Consider the following 17,473-nt stretch of genomic DNA (forward strand, 5'->3'; position numbering starts at 1 on the left):
GTCGTCATTGAACGTAGATTTTGGTACATCCCTTATTTGCTCAAATACTGATTCTGTAATCTTCATGTTCACTCTGGTTAATAAATATTCTGCACTCTTTTTCTTCCAGGGCACAGGCAGGTGAACTATGGGTGAAGAGTGAGAAAGTCACTTGTGGATACATCAGTGAGGATACCCGGGTAAGATTTCAGCAGTTTCTCCATTCCTTTCCTTGCCAGGTTTCTTGTAATTCTATCTTGCTTGCAGATTTGTATGGATCACTTGAATTGGCCATGTTGTAAGGGGAAGAATGGCGAGAAATTCAGGAGAATGAATGATCAGTGAACTTCAACTCTTCTGTACTGGCTGCACTAGGAATTACTTGGGCTGTTGAAATGTCAGCTTGTTAGGGGGGAAGTTCCCCGTAGTGCAGTGGGCACAGTTGTAGAAGTTGTTCTAATTGCCTTCAGCCTGTGGACCTTTTAGTGAACTTACCTTGTTTTACATAAGGTCCTTTGTTCCTTTGCAGGTGGTCTTCCGCTCCACTTCTGCCATGGTTTATATTTTTATCCAGATGAGCTGTGAAATGTGGGATTTTGATATTTATGGTATGTAGGTAACTGACCTGCCTGGTTGTGGATGTGGATGGCAGCAGCTGTCCTTTCAGCCCCTATGAGAAAACTGCTGCTACTATTTATTTCCACCACTGCTGGAAAACTAAAATACCCTGCCCTTGCCCTAGGCAGTGTTCTGAAGTGCCTTTTAGACCCTTACATACAGTGCCACACTTTTCTGTCTCCTAGCTATTCCATAATTTTCCTGTCCCTACTGTAAGGCCTGGGTGCCATTATCTCAGTGATGAAATGCAGGGGGGTATCAGAAAGGTTTCTGTGGATATGACCATGTTTGGTGGTGAGGGCAGGCACAAACCTGTGCGAATCCTGAAACTAAAAATGTCTGGAAATCCTGTATGAGGAGGACCTTGATGTTTTAGATTTCCCTTGAATTTGGCTTAGTGAGGAAGCAAAATCCCCTCCTTAGCCCAGGTGGAGTCAGCGAGAAGTATTAAAACTTTGGGATTGAAAATGAGTCACTTCTCTGTGTCATTGCCCTATTCTATTTTTTCCACCTTTAATTCTTTAGAAAACCTCTTGCCACTTCCTCTGACCATGTGTTTATGCATATGTAACTGGGCAGCTACTCAAAACTGAGCAGGGGGTCAGTTGTGCATGCTATGCCTAAAAGATAGTACAGATGCTTTCCCAGCATGCTGTGAATGTGTTGGAAAGAGGAATTTAAAGGTCAGATCCTTTTCACAGTCAGAGTTGTGTTTACATCCTCTCAAACATTTTCATGCTTTTTAATGTTTTTACCATCTTTGCTTTAGTGATATTAGCATTTATTATGCATACAACTGCTCTAATTCTAATAGAAATAATTTCCTTATAATCTCAAGGTTAAATATACCTCATAGTTGGAGTAGCTGCAGTTCTCTGATGCTTTGGAGATGTTTACTTTGCAGGGGACCTCTACTTTGAGAAGGCTGTGAATGGTTTCCTTGCTGACCTCTTCACAAAATGGAAGGTAAATAGCTGATCGAGTTAATCCTCTCTGAAAGAACAAGTTAATGCCATCTTAATAAGCCCATTGATGTGCCAGTTTGAGGAAGGTTGTGTCAGGCAATTTTAAAGTTTACAGGACTTGAAGAGGTGACTCCTGGGCATTAAAAGAGTGGGTACTGCAGGTCTGCATTAAGTCATAACCTGTCCTGAGTGACCCCACTACTGATCTCTTGTATCTGCTCTGTTTGTATCATACAGTGTGTGTGGAGGACTGGACTAAAGTCACTGAATGTGTGATATGTTTGTGCCTGTGCAGTAATGCACAAGTCTGGTTTACACAATTTTAGATGTTCCAGGACTCTGTTATGACTATCTCCCTGGTACAGTGTGTAATGTGTTTAGTGCTGCTGTCTTTTCATGTGAAGGAGTTCCAGGTTGTAGTAAGTGGGTTGTTAATGATGTGCAAAGTTCTTGAAAGTGAATTGCTTCAAAAACCAACCAAAGCCTCACTGCCTGTTATAGCTGAACAATCCAGAGCTGTCTTCTCACTCAGTGCATGATCTGGCTTAGAGCTGCTGTTAGCAGTCCTGCAGCAGATTTCCACTGGCTTGAGAGAACCATATCAGTACTCCAAATAAAGGGCATATAAAATATAAAGTTTTAATTTGTTAGGGGCATCTCTCTAAACACTAAGAAATGAGAATATCAAGTTGTCATATATATAAACAAATTGAATCAGGTGTATTTATTTTTTAAACAAAAGTTACGTATCTTGACAGTTACAGAGAGGAGTTTCTTTAGAGGCTGGTGGGGAGTGCTGCTGTTAAATGTGGTACAGCCTAGAAGCACAGAATCTACAGGACAGACCTGTGTTATTTCATAGAGGAATATGGAGCGCTCATACAGATTCATTAATGCAGCAGTCTACCTTTTTCTAGTTACCTTTGGTTCTAGATGTGAGGGGAAAAGGTGTGTTTCTGTATGTGTATATACAGAGTTTCCTACTGAGTGTGACCCTAAAGATCTTCTGTTTTCATGTGTTCTTCCTGAGCAGGAGAAGAATTGCAGCCATGAAGTGACAGTGGTTCTATTTTCTAGAACATTTTATGAAGCAAAATCTATAGGTGTGTAAATTCTTTATTTTTGTGTTTCTATTTTTAGACCAATTCCCTTCTCTCTTGAAAGTTGGTCGCAGGCTACCAGGGACTTTTTTATCTTCTTTCTTTATGCCCATGTCCAAAGTAATCCCTGTCAAGCACACTGGATACACAGCCATTCTTACAAAAGTACTGCAGCAGAAACCTTACGTAGAACAATATATGCCAAATTTTCCTCATCATACTCAAGCTGTTCTACTGGTTCAAAGACACTTCTAATATTGTGGGGGAGAGCTGATATTTCTCAAAGGTTTGGTTTTTGGTTTGCCTTTTTTTCTAATTATTATTTTAATGAAAATAACAGCTCTTTACTAGGAAAGAGGGGTCATTTCTACACAAGAGCATAGGGTAATAATGTGCTTTTGCTTCTGTTCCAGATGAGTTTCCCGAAACGCATCGTGCATCAATTCGGCAGGATCACGAGGGAAGATTTTATGAAGATTTTTACAAGTAGGTCTTTCTCCCAGTTCTTCACCTCCTGTCTCACAGTGTATATGCAACCCATGTGGAGAATATAGAATCATAGAATAGTTAGGGTTGGAAAGGACTTTAAGATCATCCAGTTCCAGCCCCCCTGCCATGGGCAGGGACACCTCACTCTAAACCATCTCACCCAAGGCTTTGTCCAACCTGGCCTTGAACACCACCAGCGATGGAGCATTCACAAACTCCCTGGGCAACCCATTCCAGTGCCTCACCACCCTAACAGGAAAGAATTTCTTCCTTATATCTAATCTAAACTTCCCCTGTTTAAGTTTTAACCCATTACCCCTTATCCTATCACTACAGTCCCTAATGAAGAGTACCCCCCCTGCATCCCTATAGGCCCCCTTCAGATACTTGAAGGCTGCTATGAGGTCTTCACGCAGCCTTCTCTTCTCCAGGATATATATATATATATATATGTCATGTTACCAAGTGTAGGAGTTTGCCAGGAGTTTAGATAGTGAAAAATATGGCAGCAAATTGATGAGTAGCCCCCATTCCATCTGTGAGTGTGCACCCATGGTTGCTATGTCAGTTTTCCATGAGCATGTGAATATTGTGTTGCCTGTGCTTAACTGGAGTTGCCAGTAACCTCTAGAAGTTCTGTAGTGTTGGGAGTGGATTTTGCATAAGACTTGACTATTTTTCAGGTCTTTGCATTCTTGAGTAGTTGAAGAATAAATGATTCTGTTGCTGAAACGAGTGTTTCCAGTTAGGTACTTACTGGAGCTTCTTTGCTGATGGTCACAGCAGATGAAGCTGTGAAAGCTGTCATTTCATTCTGAACTTGGACTTCTTAATGATCTTACTGCTTTGCAAAACAGTGATGCTATTTGTCATGTAATGTTGATAACCTATTTAGAAGTGAGAGATTATTCTAGCTAGGAGTGTGCCCAGCTTCGTGTGTGCATCTACATGTTGATGATTGCTACAGGTATGCAGTCGTCCTGTGCTGCCTAGCAGAAGGAAGAAACACTCACCTTTTTGTGCATTCTTTTTTCTGTAGTTTTTTCATCCATTCTCCCTCTTCATAGCTTCCTTTTATGAGCCTCATTAAGTTGTGCTCTTCCTAGAGTTGTCGTTCAGAATGAGAGACGAGAAGAGTGGACCTCATTGCTTGTGACCATTAAAAAGCTTTTCATCCAGTATCCTGTGTTGGTACGACTCGAGCAAGCAGGTACAAGAATCCTCCTTTCCTGTGCTTTACCCTTTTCTTTCTCTTTTTAATTTCTAAAGGTCTAGTTTCAGTTGGAGTCTGGTATTGTGCTACTTAGTGCTCTTCTGGCTAGGTTGTTTTGCTTGGGTCTTTCTGTGCAGTATACCAATACTAATTTTGTTGGAGTGGTAGGATTTACTGCAAATGCAGTTTTATTTTGTTTGTTTGGGTAGGATTTTCTGGGGGGAAAGAAGACTGTTAAAAAAAATTAAATTAAAAAAAATAAATTAAAAAAATATATATAAAATAATTTTTGTTTGGTTTTGGCTGGTCTATACAGGGATGGTAACTTTTTTCTTTTTCCCTTCTGCACACTTGTCCAGAGGGCTTTCCTCCAGGTTACAATTCTACCTCAGCACAAGGGAACTACCTGGAGGCCATAAATCTTTCATTCAATGGTAAGCTACAAACATGGATAAAATATACAGAGGAAGAAGCAGCTGCCAGTAAATGGCTGTGGTCTTCTGTTGCCTGGTCCTTAACACTATAAAGAGAAGGGGAATGTAAGGTGGTTGTTGTAATTTTCAGCCTCAGAAGAAATTGTCTTATGTGTCTCTGGAAAACCAGTAGCCCTCAAATAACTGAGTATTTGGTATTTCACTCTTCAGGGTGTTATTAGGATGAAACTTTTCCTTCCATCTGTGAATCTGTATGAGAACCTCTTGGAATAGGAGTTGAAATTTTCAGTTATGAAAGTGTTTCAGAATCAGAGTAGATCGAAGGTGGTTTACGTGAAGCTGATCCATGTCTTTTAGCAGGGAAATGGATTTGATAGGCTGGAAGTGCTCTCCTGTACACCAGATGTCATTCTGTCTTAGTGACTGTCTTGTTATTCCTATGGGAGAGAGCACAGAATGTTATTTTAAATTATTAGTAATGGACTTTATCTTATGGGGATTTTGGGGGTTTGTTTGTTGGCTTTGGGGTTTGTGAGATGTTATAAAAGAAATACTAAATGTATGAGAAAAATACTTCTTTTTTGTGTATCTGATTCCCATCTTGTCTTTAGCCCTAACTCTTCTCTCTGCTGTAGTTTAATGTTGATTGTTGGACAAGACTATATACAAGCCCTCTCATGCTTGCATGTGCTGTTGTAGTCACCTCTTTTGCTCTGAAAACAAGCTTCCAGCCTCTTCTGCTCTTTTAAAGTATTCCCCAATTCTTTCTTCTAGTGTTTGACAAGCATTACATAAACCGCAACTTCGATCGGACGGGCCAGATGTCTGTGGTCATCACACCTGGGGTGGGAGTGTTTGAAGTTGATCGACTCCTTATGATTCTAACCAAGCAGCGGATGATAGACAATGGTAAATAACACCAATACTCTGCAGTCCCTGTGAAGGCAAGCAGAAATAGTTGGAAATACTCTAGCCTTTTCTTGCCATGAAAAAGTATCTACTGTAACCTGTGTACTCTGGGAAGACAGGTGCCCACACTTCATACTGAAATAGGCAGACTTACAGAGAACTTGAAGGCAATTTGTTTACAATTTGTTTTGTTTGTGATGGAGAACTTCATCTGTCCATGCAGACCTTTCCCTTAAAGGATAATCTTGCATGACTCGCATTAGTTTAAAAGAAACATTTCTTATATCCCCACTGGCACTGTTGGTTTGTAACCATACCATGGGACTGTTAACTACCATTTTCAGCATAATTACACCTTAAAATCTGATAGAAATACAAATTGGGCCTTCAGCTCAAATTGATGATCTATTTTGGCTTAGCTTATCAGTCCTGCTTGGTAGATAGCTGAGCTCTGCTGTTCTTTGTTTATAGGGATAGGTGTGGACTTGGTATGTATGGGAGAACAACCGTTGCATGCTGTACCACTCTTTAAGGTAATGCTTCTTTTCCCTTCTCTCTGCTCCTACTAGAAATATTGCTCATTTTGTGACTACTTAGACAAAGAGCAGGTTGCTATGCTTCTGAATTACTCTTACAGCTTCATAATCGCTGTGGACCTGGGGACTCCAGATTGGGTGATGACTACAATATTCCACACTGGATAAACCATAGGTAGGTGAACTCTCAGCCTTTGCTAATCACTTCTGATTTGCCTTCCATTTTATAATCAGTTGAATTCCCTTTCTTCTTTCATTGTTTATTTGCTCTGTTCTCTTCCTGAAGCAAAGACAGGTATTACAATAGCCTTGCAGAACTAGGAACGTTCTTGCAGAATTCTGGACATTAATGCAGCATATCAAAGATAATAGACTATTTGCATTGGAAAAGGTCTTGATCTTCCCAGTTAATTTAGTTATAGCCCTTACCTGTGCTTGAGGGAAGTCAGGAAGCTAAGCAAAAAATACAGTCACTTCAACTAATAACTAGATTAGCTATTAGTGAAAAGATACATCCCAAATTAACAGTTATGGGTAGAGAAAGTGTGGATAACATGGATAAATGTTAGAACAGCTGCAGGTAACGCTGAGGCTCAGTGTTACACTGCTTCACTCCAAAGCATGGTAGGTTTCTTTTCTGCTTTCTCTTAAATGTTTTGTGCCATAATACTCTCTTCTTTCCCAACATGTAGAGATCAGGGCTGAGGATGAAAACTACCACCTCGGTCCTTGTTCTGCTTTAGGATTATTCTTTTTCTCTCTCTTTTAATACCTCATTTTATTTGCATGCATTAATTGACTGTCCTGACAGTGAGTTAATAGCTTCCATTAATAGCTACCATTCATAGCTTCCTTTGTAGCCACTATTTTCAAGTGATAGGAAGGCATCTGATCTTTGCCATGGATGAAAATGTGTTTGAAGGCTTATAATAAGGCAGAATTAAAAAGATTCAGATAACAAGAAACAGATTTTAAAGAGTACATTATTTAAAATGGGAGAGGTGTGTCATTTTCAAGCAGCTCATGAGTCATTACTGTCATGTAAGTTAGAGAGTGTTGTGTAAACTGCACAGTGCTGTATAGACAGTGAAAGTGGATACCTTCTGCAGAAAGAGGAAGTGAACTGAGGAATACAAATGTAAGCATATTAAGAAGTCTAGACTGACCATTTATGGGAATCAAAGTCTGGCCTTTGAGGGAAGAGTAGCTTCTCATAAGTTAGGTATCCATTGTGTTTTCCATACGTTGTCTTATGCAAAGAAAGATGTCCCTTTTGGCCATCAAACAGCTCAGATTCACAGGCTGTTTGTAGTTGTAGCTAACCAAGTTCAGTTTTTTAGAAGACAACTGAGCCATTCTGGTTTTCCTTTCAGCTTCTACACATCCAAAAGCCAGCTCCTCTGTAACAGCTTCACTCCCCGGATCAAGCTGGCAGGAAGGAAAGTAAGTATCCTTCTCATTTTCTTTTATTCTTCCTAGCTTGTCAGATACCTTTTCTCAGCAAAGCATCAGAATCTTTCTAGCAAGTATTCCAACAAGTGTAACTAAGTTTCTGTGTTAAAAGACAGTGAAGGCAAAGCTGTAATGCTTGTTGTAGGGATTGTGAATGAGGCACTAGTTTGTAGGTCTTTCTGGGATGAAACTAGGTGAGAAATGCTTTAGTCACCATAAAAATTAGAATTTCATTCTGTAATGAATTACTCCATGGAGAGGAAAGGAAGCTGTTGACAGAGATGGGTTTTACACAGTTTTGTGACCGAGTATCAGTATTTAATACTTCTCAAGTGGTCTGGCTGCTTCATTGGGTCAACAAGATAAACTTTAACTTGCTGACTGTTTCCTTTTCTCTTGTCCTTTTTGTTTTGGTCACTTCCCTCTTCCTTTGGACCCTCCAGCCACTGACTGAGAAAGCAAAAAGTAACAGAGATGCCTGTGAGTAATTCTGTTCTGTAGTGATCTATCCCCCTAACACCTGTAGTAAAGCAATGATACTTCAGCAAAAACACTACTGATGAGATGGGGGACGGGACGCCTGTTGGAGAAACTGTGAAAACCACATAGTCATTGTCCAGGGGATTAATGTGTGTATGTCAGTTGCCTTCTTGGCAAATAACTAATATTGAGAGTAGTTTTCTGTCCTGGCTGCTGGGGAATACATGGTACCAGGCTGGCGTGCTAGTGGTACTGTTGTGGGGGTAGGACAGGAGGACATTCACTGCCTTGGGGTGTTGACATTGCTGTGACTGCAGAATTAAGTGGGAGAAGCCTGCTTTTATCTAATACCACCTCGTTTCAGAAAGGGGTACATTGGCTGTATAAGTGAATCTGTCCCTTCTTTCAAAGATGATTCAAAGTGTGCAATTCCCTTGTGAGGAACTTGGCATCTGTTCATACAAGCATTGATTCATTTATTAATTGAATTTCTTGGATATTTGGGAGGAAGATACTTGGGCCTCAGAAGCCCTGATTCAGAGGCACCCGCTTTGATAGTTGAGCAGCTTCACCTTTCTGTTCTTGAGACTTTTATATGTGATTTTTCAGAGTAGATACTTTTCTTAGTGGCAAGAGTTGGGTACTTCTAACTTGCAGATCTTCAACGTTCCAAGGCTATATGATTTTTATTTCAGCATTAGGGGCTCCAAAAGATGCTGAGAATGCCCTACCTATCCAGGTGGATTATGATGGCTATGATGCCCAGGTGTTCAGACTGCCAGGCCCATCCAGAGCCCAGCGCTGTACCACTTTCAGGTAAGAGGCTTGTGAGTCTGCTAGTACTAGAGTAGCCATGTTGTTACTTTCTGGTTCTTCTTCCTTGTAGTCCTCTTACAGAGTTCACCTGTTGAGTATCTTACATGACTTGGGCCTGTTCAAGCCCCTTGATAACTCAGGAATTAATCTATCTTTTGTACCACTGGACATATCTGTATTTTCAGTAGGTCTGTGAGGGAGAGAGAAAGTCGAACCAGGAAGAGCTCTAGTTCCTATGACGTATCATGCAGCCCCTCTCTGCAGAGCCGCACGCTGCCCCCTGAGGAGGTGAGGAGCCAGGCTTCTGATGACAGCTCACTGGGCAAGATCTCCAACATCCTGATGATCCCACGGCCTCATCTGCACCAGTGTGAAGTCAGCAGCTCTTTGGGCTATACCAGCACCAGAGGTCAGCCTAACGCAGATGGGAAAGTACCTTAGGTGGTGAGAGAGAAGAGGGAAGTTTGTGGTGGCCACAGCCAGGCCAGCACAGGGGAGATGGTGCTTATATTAGGATTCATGGTAAACCTTTTCTGCAGTTTCAGCTGGGTGTGCATTCTCCCTTTGTTATCCTTGTTCAAGTCCATTGCTCTTTTTTACTGGCTTGTCCTAAATAGAAGTGTCCTGACATGGTTTATTCTTTTCCCTTGTCTATTGCTTTCTTTTATATTTGACTATTCTCCTGTGCCTGCCTGCAAATGTGGACACACACAAGTAACTTTTCATTATCCAGGTCACCTATAATCTGTCAAATGAGAAGTGGCCTTAGTGGTGAGCCCTGGGGGACTCTGATTGCAACTTCTTTCTATGGGGATTTGTTGTCCTTAAGAGTCACTTTCTGGATCCTTTCTTTTGACGCTCTACTGCTGAACTGCCTTGGTGTGTTAGCAGTGTTGGTGCTCTCCTTTCTTTCCTTCCAATTTAATTTTGTTCTCAATCAGTGTGGGGCATCTTCTGCAAACCCAACTCATTTATAGGTAGGGTGTATTTCTCCTGCAGTTCCTTGATCTTCTGTAAAACTCTGTCCCTGAAGGTTCTTTAGGTCTTTCTTTGTTTCATGTCATGCTAACTCCTGATACAGTATTTACCCTGTTACAAGAACTGGATTTGATGATGTGTAACTGCTGCAACAAAGTGTGCTTCATGTTACATTTACCTTTCATGTTTTCCCCTGCTGTCAGTTAATATACATTGTTTTTCCTTTTATTTTTTCCTTTTTTTTTTTTCCCCACTTCTTTACTATGAAGGATAGTCTTGTGACCTGGCTGAAGGTGTGCATCTGCATGGGGATATGTGTGAAATAGGATTGATGGGGAGGGAACAGTCAGACTAGCTGAGGCTTTTTACATGTTGTAGTTAGCAGTGTAGGGTGGTAAAGAGACCCTTCTTTCTCTTTGGTATTCCTGTTTTTGAACCGTGATTCCTTCTACCTCGTATGCTATATTTCTCCTATTTCTAAATAACTTCACTTCTATTCTTCCTTGAATAGCAATGTCTAACTGCTAACTTGCTGAGACTGTGTCCTGTATCTTCTGGAAGTAATCCTTTATTTCAGTGGTCAAATGTGAATGTTACAGAAAGTTCAGTATTACTCAGTTGTAGCTTCTGCTGTGTCTTTGGTACTCATCTTGAAGTTACTGGTGTGTCAGTCTTTTGATTTCTCAGGAATTCTCAAAGCTCTGAGTAATTCTTCATAGTTGACTTAGCAAGTGGGTTCTTTCTGGCTTCATTTGGTATAAAGTGACACAGGTTACAGCAGTTCTGTAATGGCAGATGAAATAATAGTCTTTCTTGTCTGGATTCTTGTTCACATTGTATCCCGCAGACTGGGTTGAAATTGCTTTCAGCTTCTCTCCATGCCTGCTCATCAGCTCTCCTTATTCCCACTTACCCTGGGGGATCTTTATATTTCTAAGCAATTCATTCTCTTTTGCTTGGCTTCTGCATGATCTCTCACTGACTTTAAGTTGTGTTTCCTAGATGTCCTTGAGAACATGGAGTCTCAGCAGCGTGACTCCAGTGCCCCTGGGAGGTTCCACGTTGGCAGTGCAGAATCCATGCTGCACATCCGACCTGGGGGATACACACCCCAGCGGGCACTGATAAACCCGTTTGCCCCATCCCGCATGCCCATGAAGCTTACATCTAACAGGAGGCGCTGGATGCACACCTTTCCTGTGGGTAAGCCTCTTATGTAGCATATTAGATTGCTGATACTTTTCCCTTGTCCCAGAATTAACACAAGAGAACCAATCTGAACTCTAGTGTCTTCAAGTACTTTCCACCTTAACAGAGGCTGAACTCAGTGTGTAGGCTTGATAAATTGCCATCTATTGACAAACTTGCAGCATCAGGTACTGTGGAACAATCTTAATAGTGAAGGGAGGCTGTTGAAGTGAATCATAACTGTAAATTGGGTTGACTTGCAGATGCTGCATTGTTCTCGCATTTGTTGAGCACCTTGTAAGTAGGCCATACAAAATAGTTAAAAGAATATTCTGCTTTTCTGGCTTCAGAGAAGATGCCAGAGGTTCAAGTCTTACAGATTTACAGACTTTCTTATGAGCTCAAGAGGTTCAAGAGTTGTAAAATCTTCAGATTTTATAAACATGCCTCCTTAATTTCCATTAGTTAGCATTGCCTATGCTGTTGACAGAAGGAGGGTAAGAGCAACTGGGGAATCAATGCAGAAGTGGTGGTTAATGATCAAACTGTAACTGTGTAGGTCCGTCAGGAGAAGCTATCCAGATCCATCATCAAACCCGTCAGAATATGGCAGAAATGCAGGGCAATGGGCAGCAGGATTTGACACATTCCTCTGCTGAGCTGCTGGAGCTGGCTTACCACGAGGCAACTGGCAGGTGCGGTCCTTAGGTTGAATCTGTGTAGACTTCACGTGAACATCTCTTTTCCTTAATATTTGACATATGTTACAGTATGGCAGTTAAAACTTGTGGTCGTCAAGGTTAATAATATGCTGTGTCACTGACACATGTGCAGCATATACTTTTATTTTAAGATACAAAGCTCCTTTGCCATGGCTGGAGATGGTTTATCTCCCTTAATTTGGGGAAGGGGGTTAGTTTATCAGAGAGTTTGCCAAGGCCAAGCAATGCGGTGCATCATTCATGGAATTGTTCAAAATTGCCTTGTAAAAGCTTATGTCTTTGATTCTTATCCCGATAGCTGTGACCTTCACCTCAGAATAGAACATGTTTTAACACAGGGCATAGCTTTGCCTCGCAGTAACTGCTGAGCCATTTCAGTGCTATCCATTCAGTCCTGTCTTCCCCATGCTGGTGAGAAATACAGCCACCACGAACATCGGGGCAGGATTGCAAATGAAGGCACCTGGTTTGAAAATTGGTTTTCTTTAAGAAAAATGACCTTTGGTCAGTTTTGGGAGCTAATTGATTCTTGGCTCTGAGAAGTGAAAAAGATCCCAGTATAACTGCGTGTGGCATGGTTGTGGGGAGCCTGGTTTTGGAGTGAGAGCAGTTAGATGGTTCACTTCACCGAGGCCAGTTTTCAGACTGCACAGTTGTTTTCCAATCTCCAGATACTGGGTTGTGTTACCTTTTTTTATTTATTGAAAATACTTTGCCTGTGTTTTTTCACTCATTTTTAAGTGTTGTTTCCCAAAGCCATTTTGGCAGCTCAACCAACCTAAGAATTACCAAGAAGTTGGTTTCTTTCATCATGAAATTTGACATCTTTCCTGCTATGTGTTTCTTTCATCTTGCATGTTTACAGATATTCATGTTCAGTATTGTTCCTGGCTGTCCAGGATGAGTGAGGACCCTGCTGGTTACCCTCTGCCTTTTTAATTTCAGGAGGTTTTCTTGCAATTTTCAAGCAGTCCTTTAGGAAAATGCATTGCCTAATTATTCTTTCATGCCTTTTTCTTAAGAGAAAAATTGTTGTCCTGTAGAGTACACTAATCTTTGTGTTATATAATGTTAATATGACATCATGCTCACCAACTTTTTCACTAGTTCTGCCTTAAAAGGTAAGTTTTCTTGTTTGTTAACTTCATAAGTACATTCTGATGTGCTGAAGTATCTTGTCATTAATGCCAAACTCTCGTGTCATATTTTTGATGATTATTTTTCTGGTTCTCTGTCATCTCTGTGGATGATGTACTCATCTGAAGCAATTTCTTCACTCTAGAATATTGGTTTTATAGACCATGAAATCACATCTGTTTTATTTCTCTCCTGTGAGGCACATGAATAGCTGTTTCTCCACTGTCCTGCAAGGACAGTGCATTTGTTGTTGCTAGAGGCAAAGAACAAGCAGTATAGACAGATGGGGAATATTGTTACAGCCTTCTCTGTGCTGTTTTTATGGCTGTTGCCATCTCTGCAGGGCATCATGAAGAGCATGGTTTGACCACGGGCTCAGCTGAGCTGGCAGGCTGATTACTTGTTATCTGTTATATCAGCTCTTGTTAAAAGCAAGGAATGGCATGAGTGAGGAATGAATGTGTGTGTAAGAGGCTGTTTTGCTTTTCCACAGACACAGCAGCTCTCGGCACCCCGGAGACAGTGCCTCTTTCCTGAGCTTCAGTGGGACAGATGAGTACTCAAATGGTCTGGCTGGTGGCAATGGTGCAGGTAACAGAGTACTGACAAGGCATGGGGTTGGGGGAGGGGGCCCTTCCTTGGTGGCAGTGGCAAAGTAAGAGAGCCACAAGTGAGGGAAGGTGGGTGGACCAGGCGTTACAGAGTGGAAAGAACCTATAATGGAAGAACAGTTTTCGACTTTGAGTGAATGGTCCTGCTTGGACTTTTTGGTGTGTTGCAGGTTTTGGGGGTGATTTGTTCTTGTTTTTTTCTTTGGTCTTTTTTTTCTTTATGTGTCTCTACTTCTTCAGGTATGTCTAACAACTTTTACTGTGGAAAGATGCTCATTGTTCACATATGATGACCTCTTAGGCAGTTGTTTGCTTCCATAATAACAAAGCACTGATGTCCAGGCACAAAAAATAACTAAATATGCACTGATATTGCTCAAAACTTGTTTTTTTCTGGGTGGGTTTGCCTTACGCTGTCACCCTTTGCATTAAGAAACTTGTTTGAATATTTGTACTTTACATATGCAAGCTGATGGAAAGAATAACATTTGGTCATATGTAGGTTTTGAGTGAAGCTCTAAAGAAGCAGGTTTATTTTGTGGGGTAAGCTCTGGGATTCAGTGTTTTCAGGCATTTCTTGTCATTACCTACAAATGCACTTTCTCCAGATTTTGAGAACTTTGAACATGGTGCTGCTTATACTAAATGTTGTTCACACAGCCTAAAATATGTCATCACATTTTAAAGAGAAGACATGCCTGTACTTTCAGTTGAGGATTAGCACTGTCTGTCTTGCCTTACCCAGACACCTGAATTAGTGGAAATTCTCAACATTTCTTTGGAATCCTGTTAGTAGAACAACGTGCCATACTGAGCATCTTGCTGTGTTGTCTGGTGTGTTGCACCCTACCTTCTGACTTTATGGAAGTGCTTTTTACATGGGTACATAGAGAAATTTGATCTTTTGGGCTGTAGTAGTCATGACTTGCATTCTTTTGTCAAAACCAGTTTAAAGATTGATTTTTTTTTTTTTTTCTTAAATTCATCCTTCTGAATTACATTTGGATTAAAACAATTGTTTTCCTCTATGCTCATACCTTGAAGAGCCATGAAGCAGTTAGCAGACTTAATTTTCATATCTCTCTCATCCTGTGTTCACATAGTCACATTGAAAGGGATTTTGTTCTCTTGTTTTCTTCCATGCATTTCATCTGAATTCATTTCATTTTCTTGCTTTAGTACTTTCTGCTTTTTTTTTCTGCCTTCAACATAGACTTTGTTCTTGCTGAGCTGCATTTCAGCTGCTGGTTACAATTTGCAAAACATAGATGCAGGGCATATCCTGGCAATAAACATGCTTGCCTTGAATACAAGCCTTTTGTGTCTGTACATGGGCTGTAAATCATGTACGTGGTGGAAGTTAATCTGTGTCTGTCCTTGAGAAAGCAGTTAGGAGAACCTTCCCTGACTAAACGCCCTCAGCCATCTGTAGCTGCTACACTGTGACTCAGAGATTTATGTTTCTCCCTTATGCTTTGAGTCACTTATGAAATGAAACTGTTCTTTAAAAACAAAAGTAATAATACAAAAATATGATTTCTCAGTGAGTCTGTTTCTCCTCTGCTGTCCACAGCAGGTTTTGCTGCAACATGGGCTTCACAGTGAAAACTATTACCCTACCTGTTTCCGTTGGCATTCAGTGTGTAGCCTGGATTGTCCAGCAGATGGTAGATGATAGTTCAGAGCAAATAAACCTTGTTGCAGTTCCCTAGCTAGGTGGCAGATGGCATCAGAGGAGCTGGTGAAAGATGAATGCCAAAGGAGCCCGCTCCTTTACTCTTTCAGCATCTTCATGGAAGCGGATAACCATCCTTTCTGACAGTAAATGTTATTTAGAATAACAGCTGTGATGTTGATATCAGTTTTCTGGATAAATCCACATCAGCTAGTTTTATAAAAATGGCTCCTTTTAAATGTTTGGAGGCTTCTGAAATTTGTGTTCTGATAAATGCCTTTTAAGCCAGTAGTTTTACCTGTCCCCTTAGCTGCTTGTTTCCTTTCATGTTCTGCCTTTGCAGAACATGGTAATTTTAAACAGTCTGTAGTTAATATATTGGACCTATTTAGGGGCACCAAGGGCTTCATTAATACTTTTCCAATTTGTAGCCTGGCAAGGGATAAAAAAGTATTCTGTATTGGCTGAATCAAGAAGATCCCCTGCCCCCTGGCAGAGAGTGAAATGTGTACTGGTAGTTTATGCATAAAAATGTTGGAATTGGTGTAAATCTGTATTGTGATTTTCATAGATTAGACTTTTCAGGTAATTAGAATCGCAGATATGGGTCCTCTTCTCCCACCAGGTGAAAAATCTTCATCAGTTCCTGTCTTGCTGCCCATGTTTTAGGAAATTCTTTCTCTTTACTTATTCCTTGTTCATAAAATGAGAAAATCAATAAATAAAACTCTGGTTTTGGGTACTGAATGTATTTAAAACTACTTAGCTTCTGAGATCTTGAGATCAGCAAGTTAAATGATTACAGATGACTCTGTTGTTACTTGCTTTTTTTGTGGCATCTGCTTTTCAAGATGCGTTTCACCATTTTGAGGAGCTTGGTTTTGCTTGGTTTTTAGCTACTGAACACTTCTAATGAGATGCTCAAATTTCATCCAGGATGTCTTTTTTTCCCTCATTAGTTGGCTTTGGGTGGTTTTCTGCTATGCAGAACCCTGAATTCTTTCCAAGGAGGTGTATTCTTAAAATGTTGGCATGCTTTTTGTTTATTTCTATTTGAAGTGCAAGTGAAGTGTGTAATTACTTAAAATACATCTTTCTTTCTTTTAGGGGTGAACATCAAAACTCAGAACAAGGATTCCTTGGAAGATGCTGTCTCTAACTCTCCGGATCCAAGTAAGCAGGAGAAAGGTTTGGAAAAGAGTTTGTGTAGGTGGGATGATAGGGAGGGGAAGGGCATGTACATGTACAGAGATATCAGGAGATGGTAGGCAAGAAGCTGAGGAGCTTGGCTTTTGACAGTAGTTTATTTTGCCCTGCAGTAATGTGCAGGATCACCCTGTACTCTGTGTCTCACTTTGAGTGCAGTGCTGTATCTCTTAAGAATATGTGAAGCTGGTTGCTGTATTACATCTGAAATTCTTTCCCTAGCAGACACTATTATGCAGAAAGCATAATGGTGTCTGAGCTAGAAGAGCTGCTGAACTCTTGCCTGCTTCTCAACACGGAAAGTTTGCTAGGCACCAGCCATTTGAAGCAGAAGTAGTACAGTCAGTCTGTGAATTTGGTACTGTTAACTGAGAAATGTGCCTTCATCTAATAAAGAAACAAGTGTGTAGCTGTGTAAGAAAATATTTTCTTTATAGTGGTCTGTCCTGTATTACTCATGCAGTGTTCGTGCCATTAATGTTAACATTTTTACAGTAACTTAACTTTGCCTGTAAGATCTCAATGGCAAGAAGTTAAGAATTAGTAGCTGGCCAATTGCCTTGATGTAGGTTGTTTGAGGCAGGTTAGAATGTAGTTCAGTAGTGAGCTGATAATTTGATGTAATTTAGTTAGCTTTTTGTTTTTAACGTCTAGTTTTAGATCTCTGTAATCACAAAACTGCAACGTAACTGTAGGAAAGGGTGTGGGGAAGGACTGCTTTCCAAGTTACTCTTTTTCTGGTCTTCCCACCCCTCTGGATCTGTCTTCTGTTTTTATAACTGTAGCAATACTCCCTTTTCTGCTTTTGTACTATTCCAGAAAGAGGCTTTCTGTCCTCATCCCTAGCTCCTTCTGCAGTTGTCTAGGATGCAAAGCTGGTCTGATTTTCTTGTTCAGACTTGGAATGTTGATCTATTGTATTAATAACTGGGTAACTGCACCTGGCTTGCTGTAATTTTGGAAGA

The 17,473-nt window shown here is 40.7% G+C and overlaps 1 protein-coding gene across 16 annotated transcripts in view; it reads left to right on the forward strand.

Annotated features, from left to right (window-relative positions):
- The window catches only part of DEPDC5 (DEP domain containing 5, GATOR1 subcomplex subunit), a 47,354-nt gene that overhangs the window by 5,658 nt on the left and 24,223 nt on the right, over nt 1–17,473 (forward strand). For 9 of the 16 annotated variants that reach the window (XM_062631297.1, XM_062631312.1, XM_062631313.1 and 6 more), the window contains exons 8-25: nt 110–179; nt 509–587; nt 1,502–1,563; nt 2,596–2,665; nt 3,076–3,148; nt 4,258–4,361; nt 4,724–4,798; nt 5,573–5,707; nt 6,179–6,240; nt 6,345–6,418; nt 7,617–7,686; nt 8,139–8,175; nt 8,871–8,991; nt 9,177–9,423; nt 10,992–11,172; nt 11,717–11,852; nt 13,510–13,607; nt 16,410–16,475. In XM_062631297.1, the coding sequence (XP_062487281.1) occupies nt 110–179; nt 509–587; nt 1,502–1,563; nt 2,596–2,665; nt 3,076–3,148; nt 4,258–4,361; nt 4,724–4,798; nt 5,573–5,707; nt 6,179–6,240; nt 6,345–6,418; nt 7,617–7,686; nt 8,139–8,175; nt 8,871–8,991; nt 9,177–9,423; nt 10,992–11,172; nt 11,717–11,852; nt 13,510–13,607; nt 16,410–16,475 (1,760 nt within the window). Of the gene's footprint in view, nt 1–109; nt 180–508; nt 588–1,501; nt 1,564–2,595; nt 2,666–3,075; nt 3,149–4,257; nt 4,362–4,723; nt 4,799–5,572; nt 5,708–6,178; nt 6,241–6,344; nt 6,419–7,616; nt 7,687–8,138; nt 8,176–8,870; nt 8,992–9,176; nt 9,424–10,971; nt 11,173–11,716; nt 11,853–13,509; nt 13,608–16,409; nt 16,476–17,473 lie in introns of all 16 variants that reach the window. The other 7 variants (XM_062631303.1, XM_062631304.1, XM_062631309.1 and 4 more) reach the window with 2 other exon arrangements.

Source organism: Pezoporus occidentalis, unplaced genomic scaffold (assembly GCF_034315485.1).
Source record: "Pezoporus occidentalis ecotype Australia unplaced genomic scaffold, CSIRO_AGI_Poc_V1 ctg37, whole genome shotgun sequence".
NCBI classification, from domain to species: Eukaryota; Metazoa; Chordata; class Aves; order Psittaciformes; family Psittacidae; genus Pezoporus; species Pezoporus occidentalis.